A 24,182-nucleotide genomic window follows, 5' to 3' on the forward strand; every position below is an offset into this window, starting at 1 on the left:
GGTCACCTCTGGGTGGGCGACAGGTAAGGCAGACCCGGTCTTCCTCCTCCTTCGCCGTTTCTGGGTCATTGGAGGACTGGGGCCCCCACTGACTGCAGATGGATATGTGAAGCAGTCAGTGGGCTGGCTGGAGTTGGTGGAGCTTAAACACAAAGCGCCAAAATGGCAGGTACTCCAGCCTCTCCATCTCCACAGGGTTGAGGGGCTCCGTTAGGCAGATGTTAAATGCCTCCTTGAGGTCCAGGTTATCCTCATACTCAAGGCCATCCACTACAGCAAGGAAGTCGTGGGCGAAATTTCTGATGTCCACCTCTCCCTGCTGCAGGGAGATTTCCTGGACAACCTGAAGCAGCTGGTGTTTGACAGAGCCCCCAAGAAAAGGAGATGGAAAGAGGAAGCTACCCATTCTTCTGCTGAGTCCTCTTCTTTGGTCAGTTCGTACTGTCACGGTTGAGGTGGGGAAAAGGAGCGAGGACTCAAGTGCAACGAAACAATGGGTATTTATTAATAATAAAATAAAAATAAAAGGCAAAACAAAACTACCCCGAAGGGGAAAACATGAATACAAAGGCAAAAACAAACTTGACAGGGCTGGCAGGACTGGCAGGACAAGACAGGGATGGACACAAAAAGACAGGAAACTAGCAACGACGAACTGACAAAGGACTGAAAACATGAGGGGGATTATAAAGCAAAAAAGTAAATTGAAACACAGGTGAACACAATTAACTAAATATGGGTTAACAAGGAGGGTGGGACTAGACAATAGACGGGAGAGCGCATGACACAGAGAGACAATACAAGCCATGCGCTCACATAACACAACACTGAAGCACACGACAAAAGCACGTGACCAATGTAAACACCGAGCCATGTGCTTTGACAAAAGACGCAAGACACGAGCACACGATGAATGAAAACACTCACCATGCGCTCACATATGCAGCATGCATGCTTCATCCCAGCGCCGACCAAAACCGAAACCAACAAGACTGAGACGCTGGGAATGAAACACCATGCTGCAGACAGACGAAAACACAAACACGAGTACAAGAGCGCACGCGTCTGAGGGACGCAGAGCGCGCGCGCGGCCGCGTCAAGCAGAAGCGTGCACACTCTACGTACACCCACGACGGCGCGCGCTCACACAGAGACAGAAACAGGACCAGACATGAGAAGTGTCAAAGCTCTGCCACCAAAACAAGAATTTTCAAGACCAAAGTGGCAGAACCCTGACATAAACTAATTTCGAGAGGATCACGTGCTTATGATTGACACGGCTGGCCCGGAGTCAAGCTAATGTACGAACCACCAATCAGACTACTCCTAACCAAGTATAAATAACCAAACACCTTACCTTTAGTCATCTTCGTCTTGAAGAATCCCCCCTTCCACCCCTTCGCCTCCTCCTTTGTCTACAGGGCAGCACGGCGGCCCAGTGGCTAGCACTGCGGCCTCACAGCAAAATGCCTCCAGTTCTGGCATCTACCCAAATGGTCAGAATTTTCGTGTGGAGTTCATGTTCTCCCCGTGCTTGCGTTGGTTTTCCCCGGGTCCTCCGGTTTCCTTCCACACTCCCAAAAACATGACACTTAAGTAAATTGACTAAACCAAATTAGCACCAAATTCGATTCAATTCTGTCAGCAACGCATCACCTTAGCAACCCTCACGCAGCAGGAGGGAGGGGGTTCTCGAGATCTACCCGAGCTCAAACTCCCCTCTCGCCCTGCAACGGGAGGGAGCCCTGGGCTCGAGGCTCTCATGAGCTCGGGGCTCTCTCCTGGGACAGCATGCCAAACTAGCTTATCAACAATCATCAGCTAAGTGTGAACTCTTGAAATGTTTCAGGTTTTTGTCATGTTCATGCATTTAAAAGTAGACACTTCAAGCAGTCTGTGTGTTTTGTTTTCGTAGAGTTTCAGTGCATTTACTGATGCGTTTTTAAAAACAATTAGCGGAAAGACAAAAAAACAGAATGCCTACACTGTTTGTTTTCCTTGTTTTTCAAAAACACACACGTGTGTTGTCATTGTGAGAGTACACAAAAAGTAGACACCTAACAGATTGATGTATTACTGTAATCTGTACGATCAAGACTAAAAGTGTAATTTAAGTTCTTTTCAGCGTTATCAGGAGAGAACGCCTCAAAACACACATACGCGGTCTTCAACCCCAGAGGGTTAAATGTTTATAATTTCCATTGGCAGTCATTAGCCTGTCATATTGAGCAGAGCAAAGACTTGCACCACAAGATGGCAACACTGCATAATAAATCCTTAGGGAAGGAAAAACTCATATGCATTTCAAACTACAGCTGATCAAATCATTACAAATCAGGTAAGTGACATTCTAACTTACAAGTCGATCTCTCTCTTTTGTATGTTGTAGTGCTGTAATTATACTATAGTAACGTATTTGCTTTGCTCTAGCTTTTTCAGAGTTAATTTTTGTAATCTCCCGATTGCAACAGAAAAATACTGGGAAATCTAGACAGTTAGCATTTCATGCCGTTCAGCCTTATAATTTTAAAATTTCAGCAAAATAATCTGTTTAGTCATCAATTTAGACATTATGGTAGAGAATTATTCTAATGTTAGCTTTTAAGTGATGTGTTTTTAAGCAACGGTTTCTGCTGTTCCGCTGATTTCATCTGTTCAGCTACAGATGCTCCTCATACAAAAGGGTTTTTGAGACTTTCCTTGTTTGATTTTCTTTTTCATTCACACAATTATGCCATCAAAATGTTGTATAAATGCAATATCAAACTCGTAGCAGTGTGATATGGCTGTATATTGTCACTGGAGGGACACTGAGGCATATATATATATATATGTGTGTGTGTGTGTGTGTGTGTGTGTGTGTGTGGTGTGTGTGTATTCGCACGTGTGTGTTGTGAATGCTAAAAACAGTTGTGAAAGTTTGAAACCGTAAGTACCACAGTTTGCAATAACAGAGCTGTGTTTTGAAATCTTTTTGTAACACTTTAAATGTACTGTACAGAGGCTGTCGAAATATTTTAGAACCAATTTAATGTGCCCTTGCTAAAAATATTTATAATTCTTTTTTAAAACATTTTACTGACCTCAAACTTTTGAATGCTCATGTAAAATAAAGAGATTCATCCCCGAGTCTTGCATAGAGTGTTGAATAGTGCTCCACTGTGAAAATGCATTTGTGCAGACTCAACAAAACTGCATATTGTGAACAAACACACAATAGTCACAAAGGGGTTGACTCGAAAACACCAATCTAAAACCTAAAATGACAAATGGGACACCATGCAATTTCATGGACTTCATTTGTTACACTTTTCAACACGTACCGTTTGAAAACTTTTTACAGAAGTCTAATTTAAAGTGCTGCTGCAGAGGTGATCTGGGAGCCCTCAAATCCAGCAGTGCTTCTGATCCCCCTGATTAGTTAATGCCTGACTATTTACTGCCGGTAACCATACTGAAGCCAGACGAAGGATCAAGAGGAATTAAAATTCACTATCTATGTGTGCATGTGTTTGAGAGAAAAAGAGAGAGTTCAAATGAAATTGAGCTCATAGGCATTCTTAAATGCAACTGATAAGGTCAAAAATTAAATTGATTTTAGATGAAACAGTTTTTACCAAAAGCAATAATTGCCCAAAACCATTGTTAGCTAACTATGCTATCAGTTTCTGTCATGCAGTGTTTTCCAAATCTATAATTGCAATGAACTTTACAAACAACATTGCAAACATGTCCGCTTGAAATATCTCTTGGCCTGTGGTTAGGAGCACAGTTTCTTCTTTATTTTGCCAAGCACTTTGTTTTAATCTTGTCAGATTATTAAACTAATGTGCATTGTAGTCAATATATTTCATTACACGTGTAAAAACAAATTGTTTTGTTTTGTCATTTTTAATTAAGTTAAAAAACGTCCAAATAATAGACTAGTCATCATATAGACAGATTAGACAGACTTACAGACATACATTACCTGACAAATGTATTGTCGTTGATTCCAGTTGTTAGAGCAACAAATACTAACTTGACTTCTAGTTGATCATTTGGAAAAGTAGCAGAAGGTAAGATTCTTATCATGTTAAAATGCATCCCAATCATCACAAACACTGCAGAAGACCTACTGGAAACTGCATGGACCCAAGATTCTCACAGAAATCAGTCAAGTTTGGTGAAGGAGAAATCATGGTTTGAGGTTACATTCAGTATTGGGGCATGTAAGAGATCTGCAGAGTGGATGGCAACATCAACAGCCTGAGGCATCAAGACATGTGTGCTGCCCATTACATTACAAACCCCAGTAGAGGGCAAAATCATATAAGCCACTTCTGATACCAAATGATCAACTAGAAGTCAAGTTATTATTTTCTGTTTCTAAAACTTTTAAAACAACACATTTGTTCGGCAGTGTATAGTCATCATTGTAGTCTACTTTTGGATTATTATTAGAAACCTATTAGACTTTTACTGACACTCACAGCCAAGTTTTAGGCAAGATGTTTATGCTTGGATGTCTTTTAGACATTGTAACAGTCACTGTCTGTGTTTTAATGTTTTGTTTATCATTGTTTCATAAGTTTCCCCTACACACAAACACGTGTTTTCAAAATCTAAATATTATCAATATAATACAACTGTTTGTCCACATGTAGCGGTAGCACGTGACTGAAATCTTTCTAAAAACCCTGGCCATGTTGAAAATCAATTAGACAACCATTTTGTTTTTTTCTATAAATGATTTTTTCTTTTTTTAAACAAAAATGGAGAACACTTTGTTTATAAAAATACGAGTGTATATGCGGAAATGGCCTCAGTTGCACTTATTAGTTAATTAGTTGCCTTGGTTTTTTATTTTGTCTACCACCTTGTTTTTTTATTATCTTGTTTGGTTAATTGTTTGCTCCCCTTTATATACCCACACTGTAAAAGCCAACAGTCAACTTTATCAAATAAAATGAGTGTAGCTAACTCAAAATTAACTGAAAGTAAAATCTACTCATTTGAAAAGAGTGTTGAAGGTAATGAGTTAATTATCTCATTACTTCAACTTAAATGGAGTACGTTCACAGTACTCACAATCTTTAAACGATTGGAGTTGCCTTAACTTATCGGGTTTTACAGTACTCAGTTGGTTTGAGTTCTCTTTATTTATTAAGTTTTGAGTTTTACTGTGCTCAAATTGCTTAGTTTACTCAAATGGATTAAGTTCACAGTTATCACATAGATTATTTTTTATTATTATTTATTTTTTTTTTAACTTTAATGGTTTGTAGCTATTGGATTCCTCAAATGTTTAAAAAAAAAAAAATAAGGTCAAGAATCTTGGTGTGACTCTGGAGTCAGATCTGAGTTTCAACAGTCATGTCAAAGCAGTCAGTAAATCAGCATACTATCATCTCAAAAACATTGCAAGAATCAGATGCTTTGTTTCTAGTGAAGATTTAGAAAAACTTGTTCATGCTTTTATCAGCAGCAGGGTGGATTACTGTAATGGACTCCTCACTGGTCTTCCTAAAAAGACAGTCAGACAGTTGCAGCTCATCCAGAACGCTGCAGCCAGAATTCTAACCAGAACCAGAAAATCAGAGCACATCACACCTGTCCTCAGGTCTTTACACTGGCTGCCAGTTACATTCAGAATAGATTTTAAAGTAATATTACTGGTCTATAAATCACTAAATGGCCTAGGACCTAAATACATCACAGATATGCTCACTGAATACAAACCCAACAGATCACTCAGATCTTTAGGATTATATAAACTAGAAGTTCCAAGAGTTCAGTCAAAGCAGGGTGAATCGGCTTTCAGCCACTATGCCCCTCGTTGCTGGAATCAGCTTCCAGAAATGATCAGATGTGCTCCAACATTAGGCACATTCAAATCAAGACTGAAAACACATCTGTTTAGCTGTGCCTTTACTGAATGAGCACTGTGCTGCGTCCGACAGATTGCACTATCATGTTTTTCTCTTCTTCTTCATTCTTTCATATCACATTTTACCTGTTTTTATGTTATGTTTTGTTTTTATGCATTTTTATTATTTGTTTTATTTTTATTTTACTTGTTTCTTTTATTCTTGTTTATGTAAAGCACTTTGAATTGCCATTGTGTATGAAATGTGCTATATAAATAAACTTGCCTTGCCTTGCCTAAATTACCTTAACTTTTTGTGTATATACATTCTTGCTTAATTATAACCTGAATAATATACAGTAGCAAAATAACTGAGATAATGAAGATGCCATATTTGATGTCATACTCATTACCAGCAAAAAAATTGATATTAACTTAATCTCATACTTTTTAAATTATTAAACTGATTACTTCAGTACATGACTGACATTGCTAATAACATTTCTGACCAATGGATGTGCATCTAGTCTGCTTGTAGAGCACTATGTTTCGGAAAACATAACCTGTATAACTTTCAGTTTTTTTTTTTTTTTGTGGAGCATAAAAGATGTTTGTCCTTATAAATTCAGTCAATCTCAATTGTTTCCAAAAGAGCCAAAACATCCAAAACATCTTCTTTTATGTGCCACAAAAGAAATAAATGTATACAGGTTAGGGACCGCAAGTGGGTAAGTAAATTATGCTTGGAAATGTTGTTTTTGAGAGTAAACTACAGTATTGACTTTATTGCTGTCTTTATGGCCCTGTTTACAACTGGCATTGAGATGTGTTTTTGTCAGTCCAATCTGAAGTGGCTGATGCTAAATACAGGTATAAACAAAGTCTAGAATGTTTTGAGCTTGTCCACTCTGACCATCCAGAGGTATTTAAAAGTGCATAGGATTAGCTTCTCTCTAAACTGACCTCATTCTTAAAATTTACAGGATGTGTTGTTGTAGTGTGCTAGCCAGAAGGGTTTAAACATTCAACATCTTTAATATGTTTAATATTTTGGAGTAAATGTAACAACAATGTTACTGCATGTGTCTGCATTCTTTTCTATTGTCTTCTTTCATATATATACTCTTTAAAAAGATATTCAGGAGCTTTATAAATACCAGATTAATGCATAAAATGCTAGCTTCATAAAATATTTAAATATAACTTAAAGGGATAGATGTAGTTCATTTAAAAGTTTTAAACCTATTTGAGTTTCTTTCTTTGTTTTTATTTTTTTTCCCTACTTTATACTAAGCAAAATATCTTCTTGTTTGTTTAACACAAAAAAGAAACTCATAAACCCTATGAGAGAAAGTAAATGATTAGATTATTTAGATTTTCGAGTGAACTATTCTTTTAAATTATGCTGGGCAAAATGCTAAAAGCAAAATGCTAAAAGCAATACAATTTATGTACATTGTCTTGTTTGGTGTTGCAACAGAAACCTGCCAGTACATTTTCTGTTATTTTATAGTCTTATTTCTCTCTGTACTATTTATCATACCTTGTTGTACTGTATTTAAAACCACTACATTGTCAATAAAAGTCTCTTTGTTAAACTGTAGAGTTGAATTTTTAAATCAAAAGGATTTTCATTTTAGGGGGACTCAGCCCCTAATTAGGTAAAATTTCTGTCCCCAATTTTTGTTTAATGGAGAGAAGATTTTTAAACATATTTCTAAACATAATAATTTAAATAGGTTGTTTCTTATAACTGATTTATTTTATCTTTGCTATGTTGACAGTAAATAATATTTTACTAGATTATTTTTTTCAAGACACTTTTATACAGGTTAAAGTGACATTTAAAGGCTTAACTGGTTTAATTAGGTTAACTAGGCAGGCCAGGGTAATTAGGCAAGTTATTGTATAATGATTGTCCTCAACATCCACACAACCTCAAGCTGTAACATCATGAGATGTTGATATTTGGTTGGTTTTAGGTTGGACATTGACGTTAAGTTCTGACGTCAACCCAATTTCCATTTCCAAACAAAATGCAACATCCCCATGATGTTAGGGTACAATGTCAATCTGACGGCATGTTAACGTCTCATGCCTGCTGGGTGTTTCAGGCCATTTCGGTCATCATACAGTAATCATTCTTCATCTTCTCATAAGTGATATGCATCTAATCAGTTTCTGGGTCAATGTGTGTAAAGATTTTAGACATCTTCTTGGACCCTTTTATTGCTTCCAAACAGTTTGCTGCAATTATAAATCACCCATGTCTTGAGGTAGTACATTATGATGTGATTTACCTTCTATGTGTGATTTGATTGGACAGGAATCAAAGGACTGATTTTTCTAATCCCCATAGACAAGAAAAAATAAAATAGTGAGTGCAGGTTCAAGGAAAGTACCGATACAGTACTAAAAATGTACTCTAGGGAGAGTAAAACTATTTTTTAAACATTTTTAAACTACTGAGTAAATTACAATTCCTGAGGAAAAACTACTCAATTACAGTAATATAAGTATTTGTAATTAGTTACTTTACACCACTGCTAATTGCTATTGACAGATCTGAAACTAGACAGCATTTAAACTAACATTCATCCAATTTTCCTCTGCAGAGGTCTGATTGTCTTAAACTCAAATGACACGTTCTACCTGGAGCCAATCAGAGGCCAGGAGGTTGTGCACCACGCCTTCTATCGCACTGAAGACCTGCCCATCAAAAGTGGCACCTGTGGACACAGCCATCACACTGGACAAATGAGCCTGTTCAGTGGAGACTTTAAACCTTTGCATCAAAGGGTCAGTCGCAAATTCTTGTTATGGAATTCTCATTTTAGGGGGCTCATTCCCCAACGAATGTACAATAATAATAATAATAATAATAATAATTAAAAAATAATAATAATAATTATAATAAAATTAAAACAGTATACATTACATTACAATATAATGTTTAAACACAAATATTAGAAGCATTTTTACAAACCAAATTTTACTCTAAATTTTAGAACTTAAACTTCTTTTGTGTTTCTATTTATTAAAAGAAAACAAACAACTTTAGTACTTTTTAATTCAAAGTGACAATAAACTATATATATACATACATAAAGACTTTAGTCTAGCACAGTGTCTGAGAGATGCAATGCAATTAGATTCCAGCAACAAGCCCTGACTTGATACCAGACTTGGCAAGACAGAAATACAGAAATATTTAAATACCAGAGACATTCAGAAGCACAGAATCATGCACTGCACTCCTAATAAAATGAAGTAGTTACTGATGTAATAAATAAAGTTTAGCTAATGTATCAACTATATGTTCATGCAGGGCCGGAGTGGGACTCTTTTTCAGCCCTGGAGTTTCAAGCCATAGACCGGCCCACCTCAGTTCACGACTGACTATATTAAATTAAGGTCATTTCCAATTCAGTTTCTAATTACACTATCACGTCTTTTTTTTTTTTTTTTTTTTTTTGAGAAAACAGCTGCTTTAGAACTTTAAATGTTCAAAAACCCTAACAGTATTATATGTCTTTAACAATAAAACTATAATAAAAAAAAAACATACTCAGACAAGAATCAAACCCAAGTCAGCAGCGTCGTAATCTGACGTGCTAACCACTGGACCACAACAGTTGTATGTGAAGGACTGACTCATCTGAGTAATATCATCATTAACCTGTAGGCTGGTTATATATAAAAAGAGCAGAGTTGCGGTAAAATAATGAATAAGAAGACTGTAGTCAAGTAAGTAAATAAGTTAATTTAAAAAGTGTGACTGCTGAGAGCAACAGATTCTGGAGCTAGGGACACCGGCCCTCGCGGCTAAAAAACGGACCGGCCCACCGGGAATTCTCCCGGTCCTCCCGATTAGCCAATCCGGGCCTGTGTTCATGTATAAACTATGTTTGCTAATTATTTTATTTTCAAGATCTGAGATAAAATGTGTACTACCACTTTCAATAAAGCTATAACTCATATTTAACTTTTACACAGCATTTAACACATAATAAACCACATAATCAGAGATGAGACATGAGACTGGGTTCACAAGAGCGAGATGGAAATAAATCAGATAAAATAAATTTTCCAGGTTGTAGTTTTCTTTTGCAATATTTTGCCTAAACTTAATCGTATTGTCTTTCAATTTCTAAATATGTTTGATGACCAAAATATTATTTTAATAAATATATCTGTTTAATAAATTTGTTTTGTTTGAATTCACTAAAATACATTGCCAATTTTCACTGAAAAATGGTTAAAAAAATTCTAAATTGGTTGTAGTCAATTATGTTGAGCACTGTACATAAAAAAAAATATATTTTTACTGACATAAATCTTTTGTTTTAATATGCTGTATTAAACCAGTAAAATATTTTCCCACAAATTCAACTTATAGTCAAATGCATAAAAATATAAATAGTATAGAAAAATAATAATAATTACATAAATATCATTTTAAGTGCAATCAATTACTGTGATAATTAAATATAATTAAAGAAATGCTCTCTTGTAACTCAAAAAAATCTTTTCATCTCTCCTCTTTCATCTCCAATCCTAAAAAAAATTGTGTTCTACATATTATGCCTTTATTAGGATATGACAGCATGTAGAGAGGAGGAAAAGTTGAAAAGAGAGAAAAGAAATGAGATCAGGAAAGGTCTGCGATCCTCTCGCTCTTGTGTCCTTGCGGGATGTTTTTCCTCTCGTGTGAATTTTCTTCTCAAGTTGAATTCTTTGAACTTGAGATGAATTCCACACAAAGAAGTATAAACTCTAAACTAGATACTTTATGTGTTGCTGCGTCGTGTAGTGTGTAGTTGGGACACAGTGTAACGCTAATAAAAATACTTCATGATCTGTTTCATTACATTATTTTGAATATTATGATGTTTCTATCCCTGTGAACTACTGTGATCCAATTAAAATCAATGCACTGACAGAGTGCTGTTTGTCACTTCTGTGCATGACTGTGTGGTAGTTATTGTCACACGCACAGTAATAGGTTTTATATTCAAAGTAAGAATATTCAATTGAAAAGAGCAAAATGATTGTTTTGTAAAGTATATGTGTTCATATGTGTCAAGAGCCACATTTCTGCTGGAGGAAACATCTGTGTGATGAGGCAAAAACTACGGCAGATGGGAAACCGATTGCTCCCCCATTACACTTTGTAAACTGAATCTATGACCAAGAAGTGCACAGATGCAGATATTACAACAATCTGTTGATAAACACACAGCTTGTCCTCTGTTTCTGCTCTGTGCCACTGTGGCCTGTGGATTTAGGAATGAAAGACAGTGAGGTACGGTGGCTGAGAGACATCAAACACGCTAAAAATTAGGAAAACATGTAAATTGAAAAACAGTTTACACCCATTATTAAGAATTTTTTTTATTATATATTATATTATATTATATTATATTATATTATATTATATTATATTATATTATATTATATTATATTATATTATATATTTATTTTTATTTTTTATTATTTTTATTTTATTTATTATTTTTATTATTTTATTTATTTATTTATTTATTTTTGCAGCAGCAGCAGTAGATAGACGCAACTGGCTCTCTGTATTTTCCAGTAAAAGCAGAATGACTGTGATTTGCTGATGTCTCCATTTTGGCGTTTTGCTTTTGTGGCTGTCACCTATCAACAGCTGTACTCAAAACGGTAGCTTGATGACACAAGCGTATTGGGGTTCAGAAGCAAAAAAGACAAGGCGAAAACAAACCAGCTGAGAAAGTGGCAAGGGGGACAATTAAACTTGGCTTTGATCCAGGCAATAGAACCAAGTGTGAAAGCAACCTTAATGCCGAGTTCAGACTGCATGATTTTCAAAGTAATCGTGTCACAGATGTTTTCACACTGCATGACTATCTGGGCTAGCGTTTCGTCGCTGCTTTGTTTACTCTGCAAGATTGATCTGTGACTAGGACCTTCACATTGCATGACTTTACTATAGGAAGAATCGCCGACAAGTTCGTCCAAACTATGTCTCACAGCCAAAAACACGTAGTATGTCTTTTGTTATTAACTACATAATGAGAAAGAAGCCTTTAATGGGGTAGAAAATGTCCATATTTGCTCACCTGGGTTCAAAGGGAATTAGCCATTTCTCCTTAACGTTGATAATAAACTAATTTCTTTATGTATGAAACGTCAAACAGACACGGTTGCTCCTGAGTCCTGTCAAACCGTCACTAGGTCTTCCTCCATTTCGTGGGTCCAAATAAACCAAAAAAGAGCGCTTTTAACTTCTCCCCCAGCCTCCCGCTGGCCTGCAGCAGGTATACACACACGCACACACAAGTGAAAGCTGCTCTCTCATTGGCTGTAGGCGATCGCCGATGTTATTTTCAGTCAAAACTAAATTCACACGGTATGATTTGAATCGCCAACAGCTACAGATATTTAGCATGCCAAATATCTCGCTGGCATCGGCGACTCATCGGCGATTCTCTCAGATCGCGTCTTTGATCGTTCATACTGTGTAATTGTCACTCACATGCACGAGCAGCGATTTGCCTGTGATTTCAGGCATTTGTCGGCGATTTCTCAAAACCTGTCAGCGAGCCAAAATCTGGGCTAAAATCACGCAGTCTGAACTAGGCATAAGTAGACAGCAGGTTGATTAGTGTAGAGTTGGAGTGGTAAAGGGATACAATTATAGAATAATTGTCAAAAACAGACTGTCTCCCAAAAAAAAATTGGTTATAAAGCATCATGTAGGGAGGAGCTCAATCTTAATTAAAGGGGGCTATCTGAGCCGATCGGTCTATAAATGTAGGCCTCAAACTTGGTTGATGGAGGGCTACAGCTCTGCACAGTTTTGCTGCAACCCTAATCAAACACAGCTGATAAACTAATCAAGGTGTTCAAGACTATTAGAGAATATTAAGCAGGTGTGAGTTGGAGGTGGTTGGAGCTAAACTATGCAGAGCTGTGGCCCTCCAGGAATTGAGTTTAAGACCATTGCTTTAAAATATAGACACATTGCACAATTTTAAGGGTACAAGTTTAAAAATGGCCCATGTTTGGTGATAAATGTAGATCTTACTGTATAATTTCATCAAAATAGATCAGGTTAGCCTTGCAAAAAAGTGACAAAAGTAAGTTTTTTTAAATGGAAGCTTTGACTATTTTGTAAGCGTAATAGCCATTTGGGAAATAGAAGAGAGTCTTTACTGTCATCATTGAGTATGTAAAGTCTGTATTTCTTATCTCATGAGTGGATTGTGTGTGATGTCAAAGGCAATTTCACTCTCACAAAGCAAAGATGTTCTGTTCCCTCAATGTTGTAAAGACTGGATTGCTAAATGAAGGCCACTCATGGGAGAGAACATTGTGAACAGTGACGCAAAGCTGTTGTGTTGCAATGTGCGTCTGCAATTCCACCCAATTTCAGATTGTGCGTTTGTTTTTTATAATGTGCCCAAGAAAGAAAAATATTTTAGCTCATTACAGTGCAGAAATAAAGCCATCTTAAGCCCAGGTTAAGTGTTCAGCCTGATGAAGTGCATAATGTGGGCTTATTATAAAACTCTTGAGTATCATTAGCAGGAGTTGGGAGCCCTCCTACTGCTATTGTTCTGCTCGCACTTGCTTTCTCATTAAAGCTGAACAGTGGAGACTTCTAACTGGCCTGCTGTTTACAAATGAGAATTAGAGGGTCCATAAATTAATAAACAGTGTGGACTAATGTGCTCTCTCTTCAGTAATGATGTATTACAATTGGGTTACAAAGCTCCTAAAAATTGAGGTTCATACAGTATGCTGTATACTGTAGTATAGTACGACCTTATTTAGCTTTTAGACTTTAAATAACTCAGATCCCATGAGTCTCATTTTGATAATTTTTTTGCCTTCTGACTTCTAGAATGGAATTTCAATGAAGTGCTTGTTTATCCTTGGTTTATCATTGTCTCTTTGTGGTGGTAATGTGTCCTCCAAACAAATAAAACAATGAAAAAAATCTGAGCTACAGTTCGAAATCTGTGACATTGTTCACATGGAAAAAAATAAAGGTACATCTGCTTACTGTTTAGCAGGAGCAGTACAGTACAGTAGCAGGATACTGACAAAATCTGTAAGCAGCAGGGAGTGTATTTTAGTATTTTTATCATATTTGTTATATTAAAAATAACAATAATAATAATATATTAAAAATAACAATAATAATAATATATAAAACAACTATATACATGTTTTTGTTACCACGTTATATGTCAATTTGATGTCCTTTTGACTTTTAACTTTTAGACTTTCGTATGAATGAAACTTAATAATGCATTTTGTGTTGCTGTTTTGGAGGTGAAAAGTACATCATTGTGTGGATGTCAAGGTTTTGACATGAAACCAATTTGCATGTTTGACCTGTTTCATCATGCTTGATGTCAGTTTTAAAGTCCAGGTGCCCACTGGGTAAATAGAAGCTTAAAATTTCCACAGAAATTTCAGCCGTTACACAAATTCTATCCCTAAAGTTCCACACATACGATCACACCGGTGTGATCAGCTGTGGCTGGTCCCTGAAGCATAAAGTCACACCAGTATGATTAGAGTTTTTAGTGCGGACGTCATCTGCTAAATTTCTAATCTGACGTTCGCACTGAGGCACAGTAAGAGGTGCGCAACGCTTGACATAAAGCACAATTTATCCATGCTTTTAAACAAATAACATTTATTTTAGGTTTTAAGACATTCAAATTTACTAAACTACAAGCAAAACATACCATGTAAGGTTTGTAAAATACACACGTACGTCTATGGAGATGGCAATGTTTATGCTACTAGAATTTGTTCTATATTCCTCTGCGAGAAAAACAGTTGCGTACCTTCATATATTTCAGCAGAAAATTATAAATAAACATGACGTAAATCCAGTAGCTCAGATCTCTCCTGTGATTGTGGCTAGATGGGATAGAGCTGCGATCAGAAGTTAACAAAAATATTATTTACTAAGCTACACTTCAATTGTATTTTATTATTGGCATCTACCCCTACCTCAACCCAAAATCCAACCCTCAAAGTAATGTAAAAATATTATTTAGTGCACTGCAAGGTTATTATAGTTAACAAAAATGAAGGAAAAAAATAAAATAGCTAGAAAAAACTTTTTCGATAACTAAAATAAAATTTAAAACAATTAAAAAAATACAGCTAATTGAAAATTAATTGTGTACATAAAAAAACTAACAAAAACTAAACAAAATTATAGCAAAAACATCCTTCCTTTTCATCTATGTAAATGTATTTAATAGACTGTAAACCATCCTCGCTGTTATTCTAAACCAAAAAATGGATGGACATGACAGCAGCACAGTAACAGTATTAAATACAACATGAGCAGACACTTACAAGTAATAATTTAGCACATTTGAGTCCAATAATGGCTTTCATTTCTGTATTAGTTATCGCGATCGCAAACAAAGCAACTTTTTTAACCGGATCTTCTAAGTAAACCGCTTGAACTAGTTCACCAAATAAAACATCATTTATAACGAGTCATGTCTCCAGTAACATTAAGAATTTATCCACTAACAACTTTTTAACATGCCTGATATACCTCTCTGAATCGAAATAGACCAATAAATACTAGTAATTCAGTCATTAAAAATAAAAAAATAAAAATAAAAGTGTTACCATTCATTTTGATGATTTTGAATCTTGCGCCTAACAAATATTTCTTTATTTAGAAAAAAGAACAACAAACAAACAACTAAAACTAACACTGAAATTAATAAAAACTAAACTAAAACTAAGCAATTTCAAAATATAAAAAAAAGTAAAAACTAGTAAAACTAACTGAATTTGAAAACAAAAAGTCAAAACAAAAAATAGAACTAATGAAAAATCCCAAACTATTTTAAGCTTGATTTACAGTGTCACAAATATTATGGTATATTAAGGTGAGTATCTTCAGCTGTGTTTCATCTTTACTTCATTGCACTGCAGATGTGTCCCGTCTAGCAACAACGATCGCACCATTACCCATCATATAACAAGTAATTTGATCATTATTAAGCTGTTTAAAAGACAAAATACATTTTCCATCACATATTTGACAACCAGAATATCAGAAATTTTACAATATAATTAGAACATTTGTCAAAAGGATGTAAACATAGATCATTGGGGCTGGTGGGTCATGTGATAAACTTGACACGCCACCATAGGAACTTTAGAACACAATGGATTCTAAGTAACACAAAACAATGAAGGGTCAACTGGAGTATTTAAAATTCTTGCGTGAAAGGGTTAATAAAAATGAGTACTGATGAGATATGTTTTGGCATGCGGTGCATTGATTTTTTTTTTTTTTTTTCTGAACATTTTTCAGCTTCCACATTTATTTTCCTCTAGTTGACAAGGAAGATGACTTATATGCACATTCTGTTCTTCCCCTTATTCTACTGTTTCACTTAGATTTTATTTACTACTTGTTTACTGAAAAGTGCTAGCCGTCATTTTGGGATGACGGAACACTTTAGTGATTACAATGCCAAAGCAGCCTTTACAGTGAATGGAACCCATCAATTAAAATGTGAATACAACTGAACACGAACAACAGCAGAAACAAGCAAGCAGTGCAAAATAAACAGTTTGAAACCACATTGTGCTGTACAGTATTTGAGCTTTGTTGTCAGTAGGGCATTAACAACAATTGGGATTTATATTAATAATTTCCTATTAAACTGTGTGATTTAATACAATCGACACTTCCTAACTTGTCAAGAAGTAGCAGACAGTTATTATAGTATAAACGCAAGCAGCAAGACAGTAGAAAACCAAATCCATAAATCCTGTCCTCCAGCAATTAACGCTTCTCTTTTTTTGCTTGTCGTTTGTTTGTTTCTGTATTTATCCCCCACCCTTAGGTTAGACGAAATGCCTGGGGTACTACGAAGTACATGGAACTGTATATAGTAGCTGACAACACACTGGTAAGCCGATGAAGCCTGTGTCACGCTCACTTCTGCTAATTAGACACTTCACACAGCAAAAGTTCACCACAGGAATTAAAGCTTTCAAGCTTCAAATGCAGGCTGAGTTATATAAACTGTGCTTTAAAACTGCCGCTTTAAGCTCGGTGTGGCTTTCTCATTCAAATGTGGCCACTGAGCAATTGTTGCTTGGAAAGTGCCTTCTCGCTTGCTTTTCTGTCACTCCTCTTTCTGATATCTTATGCGTATAAGGAGTTATCAAGGAGCGATCACGGAATTGAATGCTTTAATTTTTAGTCCTCGGGTTGCATGCAGACAATCTTCCGCTGTTACATTCTGTTGAGTTTTCTGATTGAGTTCTTTCACACATTTACATCAAATCTATATAATATGCACCGAGAGCCGAAAGAGGCAGGGGGTTATGTAAGATTTCATTACAGCCGAAATGTAGTTAATCAAATTTCTCTATTTTTCAAGCAGAGTCTACGCATTGGTATGTTCGTCTCGATCAATTTGCCTCCTGGCGTTTCTTTGTGTCTCCACAGTACAGAAAGCAAAACAAGGACCTTGACAAAACTAAACTGAGGATAATGGAAATTGCTAATTATGTAGATAAGGTATGTCAAGCCTGGGTGCTTTCCTTTGGTTCAAAGGTTTTGTTGACTGTTTAGACTGTGCATTTGTTTTCTGAATGCAAAATTTAGAGATGTCTGTATTATAATATTAAGCAAAAATTAATCCCTTTATCCTAATGCTAACTGTTTGTTTTGACCTGAACAGTTCTACAGAGAATTGAACATTCGAGTACCTCTGATTGGTCTAGAGGTATGGACTGAACACGACCAGTGCATCATCAATGAGGAGCCTAATTCCACGCTTTGGTCCTTCCTTCAATGGAGACAGAAACTCAAATCCCGCAAGAAACATGACAATGCACAACTTCTCACGTTAGTCATCATATTACATACAAATCCCAAATCACTTTGTTATTGGCTTATTGAAAAAAAACATATAGATAAATTCCACTACAGGGAGTAAAATAACAACTTTTACTCTGCTTGTTGCAACATAAGGTCATTCTGATAACGTAGCCCTGTATACATTTCTGGAGATCACGAATTATGGCAGAGCTATAACGGTTCCAGAAAGACAAAAACAGAAGCCAAAAAATAAAATAAACAAGTAAATAACAGGGTGAGAATATGGTAAAATCTAAAATCGTGATAAAAATCAGGCGATGGCTTATCTTTTTTTTGCATTGCTTTTTAAAACTGTCGATTGGGTTTAGGGAAGTGGATGGGTGGGTTAATCTGTGCTTTTGAAAACACTATTGGTTGGGTTTAGGAAAAGAGGAGGGTGGGTCAGTCAGTCGATCAGTCAGTCAGTCAGTTGACAGAGGCCTCTGGGGGATTTACGTAAGAACAGCAGGCACGAATGACACTCGCAAGAGAAATTTGAGATCTAAAAAAGCATATACAGCGGCCTCTGGTGGATTTGTGAAAACATAAACTGCAAAAAAATTTCGCTCCTTGAATGTATTTGATGCTCTCACAAAATGTATATAGGGGTACATTTCCAGAATGAGCCTAAGTTGATATTTTGATTAAATTGTAATTATTATTGATAACTCAATTTATTATTAAACTTTACTTTCACAACACTAAAGTTAAAAGCACTTCTTTGACAGTCACATGATAGACTGAGAGTTTTTGAGTGGGAAAATGCACACAGAAAAACAACAAAAATGTCCTACGAATTTGCAGTTTTCTCAGTCGCCTTGGCACACTTCTCAGATCAGAACTGAAAGTTGCAAAACAGTAAGTGCATTTTTCAAAAAACCATGTGCAAATAGCAAGACACCATGGATGACCTGCAAAATACAGTCTCTTGCTCAAAAACCTTGCTTCATATCTCAAACTAAATTTTGTACAAGAACTACAAGTTCTTGGGTTATTTTGTACAGATAAGAAAGTCAAATTAGTTGTCATTTTGTCAATATAACAGTGTACTCTGGAGGGCTGTTCTGATGTAAACTTTGGCTATTGCTGTTTGTTCTGTAATTTGTTGATAGATCATGTCATTGTGATACAGAAAGGAAAAGCACTGCATGGCACAATGAAAAAACAAGAGCAGAAAGGTGAACCTACTCAGCAGGAACAGCACATCAACATGACATCAGATTGACGTTGTACCCCAACGTTGTGGGACATTGCATTTTGTTTGGAAATAAAAATCGGGTTGATGTCAGAACCCAATGTCAGGCCCACATCAATGTCCAACGTCGGACAGATTTTGCATTTGGTTACTTTTCCACGCAACCTAAAAACAACCAAATATCAATGTCTAATGATGTTGCAGCTTGACTTTGTGTTGGATTTTAGTCACTTTCTAATACAACCTAAAATCAACAAAATATGTCATTTCATGAAATTATGGGGCATCAAAATAACGTCCTTAGATGCTAGCCACCTAAATCTAGCCTAATAGGATCATCTTAAGACATTGTGTGTCTGCTGGATAGGACAATCTGCTTTTTCTTTAGAAAAAGTAAAGATTCATATGGGAGAAATGTAACAATTCTAGCCAGATTTAGAAAAAAAAGTCAAATTAAATGGGGGGGTATTCAACAGAGCCCAAAATAATCAATATTGACCCACATGACACAAGCAATTGATAATGTTGGAAACATTAGAGTATTTCACAAAATCATTTGCATGGATGTAGAAAAGCGTCTGAGAATTGTACATGAAGTGAAGAGAAAAACGGTAAGGGGAGAAAGAAAAACATCCTCGATTAAACTAAACTATTAGGGCTGTTGCAGTTGAAGTCAAGTTTGAAAATTTACAGTATTTCCATTATTTTGTGGAATTTTTCACTTCACAAATGTTGCTGGCATTACTTCAAAAACCATTCCTTTAGTTTTTTTGCTTCTTTGTTTGTGTGAAGTAATGTCTTCACACAAACATCTTCTATGTTTTTATTAATTTCATAGCTTAAAAAGTTTGTTGTTTTCCCTGCAGGGGTGTGATCTTCAAGGGCACCACCATTGGCATGGCTCCGCTGGAGGGCATGTGCAGTCACGAGAACTCAGGCGGCATCAACGTGGTAAGAAAGCGTGCAAGGCTTGCATCTGGATCAGGCTGTAAACACTGCGCGTACAGAGTGTGTGTTTGTGTACAGCTCATGCAGGGATTTGATAAAGTGATCAATAGCTCCCGCACACCTGATTAGCCTTTTATTGGCTCTATTACTTTGTGTGGCGCGAGAGGAGCACTTTGCTGAATACTAATGATGGGTGAAGCGTTTCCTCTGGATATTACACATGGATGGGGTCATTCTATATTACACCAATATAGCCTGCTTGGTACTGAGATCAATGAGGTACATGAAAACCTTTTTTGATGCATGTCAACAGTGGTTGGATATTACATCAAAAGAATCTGGAGCATTAAAGAGCACCTATTATGCTTTAAAATGGTCATATTTTGGTATTAGGCGTTTCCAACAACAGGCTGATATGCATGTAAGGTCAAAAAACACTTCCATTGTCTTATAATATGCATTTATTTATCTAATTATTTACCTAACGACTCTAATAGGATTTATTCAGCAATTCATTTGTTCCCAAACCTCTTCTTAGCGTGATGCTAAGCTACGCTAATTGGTCCGATGATCCAGTCTGTTGTGATTGGTTGAATGTGTTTAGCACGAGACAGAGAGTAGTGCCCACCATGGCTTATCAACAGTGTTGAAGTAGCCAGAGTGCATAGTATATGTGTGAGCCCAATGCAGGAATGCATCAAAGCAATGTAGTTAAACACCAGCATTAATATTATTAATATTATGATAATATTAGTAGTAATGCACACAGTGGTACAAGCTGAACTATTTTGAAACTTGACTGCCGCACAAATGTAGGAACAGCTGACGGTGGCAATAGCAATGACAAACAGAAGAGGATCGCAAGCTCACAAACACATTTGAATCCGTAAAGAAGTTGTTATGCATCGCGTTTTTAACATGGTTTAGACCCTAAATGTGAATATAAAGACTTAACTAGATACAGTACAAGCTGTGAGTAGTGATTTCAAGTAACAAAACACAATTAAACACATAATTTGCAAGTTAGAGAAAACAAGGAGACAGCCATTTTAATCGCACTTACTTACAATTGTTAAATGGAAGAAGAAACCGGTCCATGATCTGTGCACTGTAAAGTTCCTGTCATGCTCTGACAAAGTCTTATACACAAATAGTCTTTTCTCATCCTTTCTTTAACAAATGCCCAATGAATCCCTGTTGCAGGGAAGATGATTGTATTAATCACCAGAACGTTTACTCTTTAATGTTCACTCATATTCGGTCATGATCAGTCTCAAACACACCCACACTCAGCTAGTGTCTAAAGGTGCGTTCACGTTTTACTGGATCCAGCACTTCATATTTGATATTGGTTCGTATCAACGCCAATATAAACAGGTAAAAAAATCTGGATGAGCGACAAATCATTTAAATTAGTTAAATTTTTTATTTAAAAATCGATAATTTTCAACATGGTAAACTTTCACATTTCACCCTCAGATGGATGTTTTTATTCACTTAGAGCTGTGTTACACTGTATAGAAGCTCATTTTTAAAAATCAATAATAGGGCCTCTTTAAAAGGCTTAACTAGGTTAATTCGGTTAACTAGGCAGGTTAGGGTTATTAGGCAAGTTATTGTTTAACTGGTTTGTTCTGTAGACAACTGGAAAAAAAATGCTTAAGGGGGCTAATAATTGTTTTTATTTATTATTTATTTATTTATTTATTTATTTATTTATTTATTTATTTATTTATTTATTTTTATGAAAACTGCTTTTATTCTAGCCAAAACAAATCAAATGAAATTTTCTCTTGAAGATGAAATATTATAGGAAATACTGTGAAAAAAAAAATCCTGAATCTGTTAAATACAATTTGGGATATAATAATAATACAACAAATTCACAGGAGGGCTTATCATTTTGAATTCAACTCTATATGGTTATATATAGTTTCTGTAAATGCCGTGGCTGTTTTCGTGGGGTCAGAATCCGGAACTTTGCATAAAGTGATATTATTTCTGACTTTTGCTGCGTCAAAATTCAGGGGCTAAATCCTTCAAAGGCCGCAGTCGAAGGCCAATTTCATCATTGCGAAATGATCAAGGTTGTCCCAATTTGAAGACGCCGACAAATGCATCCTCCTAATGCATCCTTCGGTTCCCAGGCAGTGAAGGATTCCACTAATGGGTTCTTCAAGGCTCAGACTATACCAAGGGCCATGTGTTTGTCAATTTAATGTTAAATTAAGTCTTTAAATGTATGCATTGCATACGAGTTTATTTGGATCGTAAAAAAACAAAGAGTTCAGGTGCAAAAACCTGTTTTGTCTAAAATGGTCATTTTTCTTAGCCTCCTATATTTATGTTCATTTTTTTTTCACTTTAAAGAGAATGAAAATAACATATTCTCTGCCAAAGGGGTAAAATTCCTTAACTTACACACAGCAACCTGAGAAACATGGTCATTTTAGACAAAAATTTCAGATGACACTTGGAGGTTTTTATATTCTTAACCTTTCATTCTTTTTAAAAATGATTATTTCATTGAGATTAATTAATTTATTATTCATTATGTCGATATCATTAATACTGTTGTTACCAGGTCAGTATTAGATACTTGTTTTGTATTCAGACAGTTTAATATCACTTTATTACCACTTAAAAAAAAAAAAGTCAAGTATAAATGTCACTGCCACTGGTCAGCATAAGTTTTCAAAGTTACTAGGTGATGAGATCTGTCCCTCAAAATGTGCATATTTTAGTCTTACATAAAAATACAAACTTTGTTTAAACAATTATGCTCTCAAAAAAAAAAAAAGTCATTGTCAGGAATTAATTGTAAAAGAAGATTTAGTTGCCAATGTTTCAGGTATTATAGAGTAAAATAATGTTGCTTATATGTTTTATAACCTAGTTACATAATGTACCAGTGTGTGTTTTAGGTTTGCTTTATACATTAAAAAGTTGTGAAGACCATCATATGGTTAATCAAAATGATGACTTAGTTAATTGTAAGTGGCTTTCCATAAATTATGACCAATAGTTGTATGGATATGGTGCAGAAAAAAAACACACGATCTACAGTAAAGCACAAAATTATGAAATCAACATAAACCTATTAACAGTATTTTGCATTATATTGCACATAACTGATAACAAACATGATTAAAAACCAACTGTCACACATGGATGTTTTAATTCTCTCTTAATTAATTATCAGCCTGATTTTATTGTAGAATTTTTGATGACAAATATTTTAGAATGCATGCTAGACGTCATGTATGGTCTTTTCCAGGACAACAGTTGGAAAAAGCAACTCTTATCTTATTCAGCCTCCTGCCTCTAAATGCTCTGGGGCCAGTTTGACAGGAAAAGCATGGTTCTATAGGGAGACATTTTGGAGATAGAAAATCCATAAAGAGAATTAATTTGTAATACAACTGCACGACATATTTCAGCAGTGATGTTACGGAGGAGATACGATCAGTGCCAGCTGTAAAAATCACACTGCATGCCCTTTCCAGAGCAATCTGTTTGTACTCCTTTTTCTGGAAATATGTTTGAGTGTGCTTGTTGTCACAGTATGAAGATAAAAGAAAGGCCATTCTGTTTGCCCCAGCCTAGGTACTTAAATTACCACCTGCAGGTCAAAAAAAAAAAAACATCCTCTACAATTTATGGCATCATTGTAACATAACAAAGATGCCTTTGGAGATCAGAGATGTCCTCTGGGTTTTTACAGCCATTTCCCTACAGCTGTATTGTAGCAACATTAGAAACCTGTGGGCTACAAATAGCCTTTATTTCCAATTTAACGCATAAAATACAATTAATCTAGCGTATGGCAGTGAGAGCGGCAAATACTCTAATCCTGTACATTGAATTCATCATTTTAGACAGACTCCTAAAGCAGGGCATTATTATGATGTTTGTTGTGGCTGGTAAATGAAATGATCTTTTCTTTCAGGACCATTCTGAATTGCCCATTGGGGCGGCTGCCACCATGGCACATGAGATCGGCCATAACTTTGGCATGAGCCATGACCATGAGGGCTGTTGTGTGGAGGCCACCGCTGAGCAAGGTGGATGTGTAATGGCGGCAGCTACAGGGTAAACACTAATGTTTTTTTACACATTGATGCCTTTAACAGATGCTTCCTTTTATAAATAACTCGCAACGCAGAGCATAAATCATGGTAATTACAGAAAGCCTGCTAATTACAACCCTGGAGCACTTGCAAATTATTTTTTACTTCTAATCATGTTACTAATAAGCTACGACATGGTCAGAA

The 24,182-nt window shown here is 35.8% G+C and overlaps 1 protein-coding gene across 1 annotated transcript in view; it reads left to right on the top strand.

Moving 5' to 3' along the window:
• Positions 1 to 24,182, top strand: part of adam19a (ADAM metallopeptidase domain 19a) — a 227,908-nt gene that overhangs the window by 157,972 nt on the left and 45,754 nt on the right. The window contains exons 6-11 of the mRNA XM_005172361.6: positions 8,464 to 8,647; positions 16,741 to 16,806; positions 17,352 to 17,423; positions 17,587 to 17,753; positions 19,827 to 19,911; positions 23,858 to 24,000. Coding sequence (XP_005172418.1) covers positions 8,464 to 8,647; positions 16,741 to 16,806; positions 17,352 to 17,423; positions 17,587 to 17,753; positions 19,827 to 19,911; positions 23,858 to 24,000 — 717 coding nt within the window. The remainder of the gene's footprint in view (positions 1 to 8,463; positions 8,648 to 16,740; positions 16,807 to 17,351; positions 17,424 to 17,586; positions 17,754 to 19,826; positions 19,912 to 23,857; positions 24,001 to 24,182) is intronic.

Source organism: Danio rerio, chromosome 7 (assembly GCF_049306965.1).
Source record: "Danio rerio strain Tuebingen ecotype United States chromosome 7, GRCz12tu, whole genome shotgun sequence".
NCBI lineage: Eukaryota > Metazoa > Chordata > Actinopteri > Cypriniformes > Danionidae > Danio > Danio rerio.